Source organism: Crinia signifera, chromosome 1 (genome assembly GCF_055691185.1).
Source record: "Crinia signifera chromosome 1, ASM5569118v1, whole genome shotgun sequence".
In the NCBI taxonomy this organism is placed as follows: domain Eukaryota; kingdom Metazoa; phylum Chordata; class Amphibia; order Anura; family Myobatrachidae; genus Crinia; species Crinia signifera.
The window spans coordinates 440,389,516-440,395,504 of NC_139217.1; the positions used below are offsets into that span (position 1 = coordinate 440,389,516).

General features: G+C 51.1%; 1 protein-coding gene across 1 annotated transcript; it reads left to right on the forward strand.

Annotated features, from left to right (window-relative positions):
• The first annotated feature begins 284 nt into the window (after positions 1–284).
• On the forward strand, positions 285–5,425 carry CCNO (cyclin O). The gene is made up of 3 exons (XM_083158468.1): positions 285–907; positions 3,419–3,604; positions 4,653–5,425. Exons 1-3 carry the CDS (start codon positions 518–520, stop codon positions 5,124–5,126), a joined length of 1,050 nt encoding a protein of 349 aa, XP_083014594.1. The 5' UTR covers positions 285–517; the 3' UTR covers positions 5,127–5,425.
• The last annotated feature ends 564 nt before the right edge of the window (positions 5,426–5,989 follow it).

The window sequence follows — 5,989 nt, forward strand, 5'->3', positions numbered from 1 at the left end:
ATTTTGGGAACCACTGCTTTAAAGATAAATATCTGGGGCAACAACCTGAGAGACAGAAGTTTGTGTCCCCTGCCATAATAATAATCCAAGCTCAGTGTCACCCCATACATGTGCGACTGGTTGGTTTGTGTATATGTGATTTGCATCAGAGAGCAGCAGCCGGATCCCAGCGGGAGATCTGACTGACTCTCAGACACAACAACACTACAGCCCGCCGCGGGCTGGCGCTGCTATTTATAGTCCCGCCATCGCCCTGGCAACGGCCACCCCGGCGCGTGCCGGCCCCGGCAGCGGGAGAGGCCGGGGATTAATACACAGGTTTCCCCACAGCTCGAGCGGCTCTTTCGCCGGGAAAAAGAGTTCTCCCGCTGACGTCACCAGCCCACGAGCCAGAGGTGCCCCGGCTCAGCCAATCACAGCGCTCGGGGCGCAGCTGGATATAAAAAGTGAACGTCTCACTGTGGCAGTGGATGAGAGAGCAGCTGGCTGCCGCGGCTTGGTGTGATACTCTGCAGGGATGTCTGATCTGCAGCTCAGCAAGAGAAAGAGGCTGGCGGAGGCCACCCCGGAGAACAGGGGGACGTGCAGCAGCGGCGCCAGCAGCCCGGGCAGCAGCAGCGCTGGTCTGAGCAGGAGGAGAGGCAAGAAGCAGCGCAGGTACCCGAGGCACAGAAAGCAGAGCCTGCAGCTGAGGAGCTGTGACTCCGGGGTGTGTGACCTGTATGAGACCCCCAGCCCTGCACGGGAGACGCGCAGACCTGTCATTGCCAGCTATGATCCCTGCCCGAAGACCTCGCAAAGCCTGTGCCTGCAGAACTTCCGAGACTACGGGGAGGAAGGCTACCAGTTCTGCAAGAGCCTGGAGAGCAAGTTCCTGGCCGCACAGTGCATGGCCAACCAGCCTCAGGTAAGGTGCCCCATCAGTAAGCACAGAGGTGGTCTGCCCCATCAGTTGTCACACAGGTGGCCTGCCCCATCAGTAGTCACAGAGGTGGTCTGCCCCATCAGTAGTCACAGAGGTGGTCTGCCCCATCAGTAGTCGCAGAGGTGGTCTGCCCCATCAGTAGTCGCAGAGGTGGTCTGCCCCATCAGTAGTCGCAGAGGTGGTCTGCCCTGTCCCATCAGTAGTCACACAGGTGGCCTGCCCCAGCCATCAGTAGTCACAGAGGTAGTCTGCCCCATCAGTAGTCGCAGAGGTGGTCTGCCCCATCAGTAGTCACAGAGGTGGTCTGCCCCATCAGTAGTCGCAGAGGTGGTCTGCCCCATCAGTAGTCGCAGAGGTGGTCTGCCCTGTCCCATCAGTAGTCACACAGGTGGCCTGCCCCAGCCATCAGTATAGTCACAGAGGTGGTCTGCCCCATTAATAGTCACAGAGGTGGTCTGCCCTGTCCCATTAGTAGTCCCACAGGTGGTCTGTCCCATCAGTAGTCACACAGGTGGCCTGCCCCGTCAGTAGTCACACAGGTGGCCTGCCCCGTCAGTAGTCACACAGGTGGCCTGCCCCGTCAGTAGTCACACAGGTGGCCTGCCCCATCATTACACACAGAGGTGGTCTGCCCCATCAGTAGTCACAGAGGTAGTCTGCCCCATCAGTAGTCACAGAGGTGGTCTGCCCCATCAGTAGTCACAGAGGTAGTCTGCCCCATCAGTAGTCGCAGAGGTGGTCTGCCCTGTCCCATCAGTAGTCACACAGGTGGCCTGCCCCAGCCATCAGTAGTCACAGAGGTGGTCTGTCCCATCAGTATAGTCACAGAGGTGGTCTGCCCCATTAATAGTCACAGAGGTGGTCTGCCCTGTCCCATTAGTAGTCCCACAGGTGGTCTGTCCCATCAGTAGTCACACAGGTGGCCTGCCCCGTCAGTAGTCACACAGGTGGCCTGCCCCGTCAGTAGTCACACAGGTGGCCTGCCCCGTCAGTAGTCACACAGGTGGCCTGCCCCATCATTACACACAGAGGTGGTCTGCCCCATCAGTAGTCACAGAGGTAGTCTGCCCCATCAGTAGTCACAGAGGTGGTCTGCCCCATCAGTAGTCACAGAGGTAGTCTGCCCCATCAGTAGTCACAGAGGTGGTCTGCCCCATCAGTAGTCACAGAGGTGGTCTGCCTTATCATTAGGCACAGAGGTGGCCTGCCCCATCAGTAGTCACAGAGCATCAGTAGGCACAGAGGTGGTCTGCCCCATCATTACGCACAGAGGTGGTCTGCCCCATCATTAGGCACAGAGGTGGTCTGCCCCATCAGTAGGCACAGAGGTGGCCTGCCCCATCAGTAGGCACATAGGTGGTCTGCCCCATCAGTAGGCACAGAGGTGGTCTGCCCCATCATTAGGCACAGAGGTGGCCTGCCCCATCAGTAGTCGCAGAGGTGGTCTGCCCCATCAGTAGGCACAGAGGTGGTCTGCCCCATCAGTAGGCACAGGGGTGGTCTGCCCCATCAGTAGTCACAGAGGTGGTCTGCCCCATCAGTAGTCACAGAGGTGGTCTGCCCCATCAGTAGTCACAGAGGTGGTCTGCCCCATCAGTAGGCACAGAGGTGGTCTGTCCCATCAGTAGTCGCAGAGGTGGTCTGCCCTGTCCCATCAGTAGTCACACAGGTGGCCTGCCCCAGCCATCAGTAGTCACAGAGGTGGTCTGTCCCATCAGTAGTCGCAGAGGTGGTCTGCCCCATCAGTAGTCGCAGAGGTGGTCTGCCCCATCAGTAGTCGCAGAGGTGGTCTGTCCCATCAGTAGTCGCAGAGGTGGTCTGCCCCATCAGTAGTCACACAGGTGGCCTGCGCCATCAGTAGTCACAGAGGTTGGCCTGCACATCAGTAGGCACAGAGGTGGTCTGTCCCATCAGTAGTCACACAGGTGGCCTGCACATCAGTAGTCGCGGAGGTGGCCTGCACATCAGTAGTCACACAGGTGGTCTGTCCCATCAGTAGTCACACAGGTGGCCTGCCCCGTCAGTAGTCACACAGGTGGCCTGCCCCGTCAGTAGGCACAGAGGTTGGCATGCCTACTGTCATTCTGTAGCATATTGGAATGATATACAGTATTGTACACATTGTATAGTGTGTATCGCTGATCTGTCATTCCCAGCCGTTGTTCATTGATTCATCCTATCAGATGTGCTGCATGTCTAATGTCGGAACGATTCTTCGTACGACACTATATATTGTAGTTCCCACTTCCTGTATGTTATAGAATGGCAAATATGCATGTTTCTATTTGTGATAAACTTACAAACACGCTATAGGTTGTTGGACTCTGAAGAACACATATAGGACATTCACTGTCTCTCATACATAAGCAGCGTTTATTTTGTAGCTCTTAGAATAGGTGCGTTGCTGGAAGAACACCCTGTATAGTGCAGGAAAGTGATGTCATGTGTTGTGTCTTACCCACTGCTGATCTGTGACTGATTTCTATTTGATAGCTGAAGCCAGAATCTCGCTGCAAACTCATCAGCTGGCTGATTCCTGTGCACAGACACTTCAAACTGGGCTTCGAGTCCCTGTGCCTAACAGTCAGCATCCTGGACCGGTTCCTGTCCTGCACCCCTGTGGCTGCCGACTGCTTCCAGTTAGTGGGTGTCACATCCCTGCTCATCGCCTGCAAACAGGTGTGTGTCCTTGGGTAAACGGCTCTTACATTGAAATGTATTGTGTTTGAAATGTCTGAAAAGAAAGGTTGTGTTCTTCTAGTAACTATATTCTTAATATTCTACACTGTTATACAATTCATCTGGGTCCGGCCATCCAGCTGTTGTTGAACTACACATCCCAGCATGCCCTGCAACTGTTTTATTATGGCCAAATAGCAAAACTGGAGCAGGGGATGCTGGGATGTGCAGTTCAATAACAGCTGGAGGGCCGAAGGTTCCACACCCCTGACTTACAATGTGGACAGCAGAATGTCAAACATGGAATGCCGACACGGTAGCAATGTGTTTGAAAGCATTCTAACTGTGTCGACATTACAACTCTAAACATAATGCTTTACCCTCTTGTTTAAAGTTACAATGCCGACATGGTTCAGTGCTTTCAATCTCAGTAGTACAGTGTCGGCATCCATGTTGTACATTCCGCTGTCCTCATTGTTAGTATCGTCACTTCACCCCAATCCGTGGGCCCGATTCACCTTTCAAAGCTGAAATCGCTGTTTGGCGATTTCTGGGCACAGCCGATGTGGGGGTGGCGACAGACCAGTGAGGGGGTTGTCTACTTAGCATTTTGTGGGAGTGCTCAAGACAACGCAGGCGCGTCTGTACCGCTCAGGAGCCGCTGTGCCCCAAAACATGGTAGCCGGTAATGTGGGAATACTTCTATGTGTAGCAAAGAGCTGGCACTTGAGCGATGTGCCTACAAGACTTTACGGGGACAAACCAGACGAGCGGGAGTTGCTGTTTTGTGATGTTGTCACGCTGAATTAGGCCCAGTGCCTGCAGTAGTAATAATATTTAATATAGCCTGACAATGGCCCCAACACTATTGACAATAAATATGCAAATCCTTTTGTTACATCTGGTTACCTATATATATATATAAATAAAACATGTTATGTAGGCTGTTTGCAAGCAGAAATCTGTACCAACCGATCGGCCTACCTATTAATTATCATTGACACATGTAGAAGGCTTTGCATTAATCATTTCCCCCCTCCCCCTTCAGGTGGAGACACGCCCACCACGAGTGAAACAGCTGCTGGCCCTGTGTTGCAACACCTTCTCCAGTGACCAGCTCTGCAACCTTGAGTGCATCATCCTCATCAAGCTCCAATTCCAGCTGGCAGCGCCCACCATCAACTCCTTCCTGCAACATTTCTCCCTTTTACACGTAACTGATGGAAATCTTCCCCAGGTGAACAAATCCCTGGCACTGGCCAAAGGCATCGCAGAACTGAGCCTGGCAGATTATGCTTTTAACTCGTACCCACCGTCCTTAATGGCCGTTTGCTGCTTGACGCTGGCAGACCGCATGTTGTGCCAAGAGAACATGGTCCACTCACAGGCCAGCGGGTATCATCACAGCGTACTGCAGGAGTGCACGGACAAGATTGAACTACTGGTCTCCTTAAATCAAGATTCATTGGGCAGCCTACTGCCCAGCAGTGTTTCTGGAAAGAGCATGGACTTGGATAATTAACGACTGAATATTTTTAATTGCCCTTTTTAATTAATTAATGACTGTACATTTCTTGAAGCTCCACGTTGTAGTGAAATGGGCAGTATAAGAAAATAACTTCTGTACAATGCAACTAAAATGGCTGCTAAATGTGTTCTAATTTTATTGTTGGCACAAAAAAAATGACTTGATTTTATCGAAGGCTATTGACATACGTCCTCTGTCTAACAGTATTGCATTTTAGCTAAATACTTGAATATTTGTAATTCATTTCTAGTGGAATATATTTCTATGAGGTTTTTAGTTGTTTTTTTTTTTTTTTTTTTTTTAAATGCCGGTATGTGAAGTGTAACTTGTATAGTTGTTGTTTTACATGGTTTCTAATGCACTTTTATTTTACACTCACATAATTTATTTCTATTTAATTTTAATAATTAAAGAAGTCACTGTTTATATTAAACAACATCTGCGATGTAGCAAAATAGTTTTTCGTAAAAGTTATACATAAATAAATTACTTCAAGAACATCGTGTTTGTTGTTATCTGATCATTTGTTTGTTAGAACTATGTGTTGTGTTTGTAAAGGTTCCCGCACACACGTAGCGTTTTGGTCTCTTGCGCGCAACATATCGCATAGCAGTTAGTGCAAAACCCAGGCTGCTTTAGCACATTGCATGCGTTTTGAACTAGATGCGCATTGTACCGTGGACCTTATTCAACTCCGTTCATTGGCCCGTGTGCATCTGCACGGGGCCGATCTTTGCGCATGTGCATGCACCCATCTTTGTGGGCGGGTGTGGGGCGGCGAACTGGCTCATTAGCATATGGAAACGGCCAGCGTTTCATGGGCGTTCTCATGCTAATGCGGCTGTGACGAAATGCGG

Bases quoted from the DNA above. Each gene is read 5' to 3' on its own strand.
- CCNO (XM_083158468.1), top strand. From the start codon at position 518: ATGTCTGATCTGCAGCTCAGCAAGAGAAAGAGGCTGGCGGAGGCCACC. The intron at 908-3,418 runs GTAAGGTGCCCC...TCTATTTGATAG, and splicing joins GCATGGCCAACCAGCCTCAG to CTGAAGCCAGAATCTCGCTG. The intron at 3,605-4,652 runs GTGTGTGTCCTT...CTCCCCCTTCAG, and splicing joins TGCTCATCGCCTGCAAACAG to GTGGAGACACGCCCACCACG.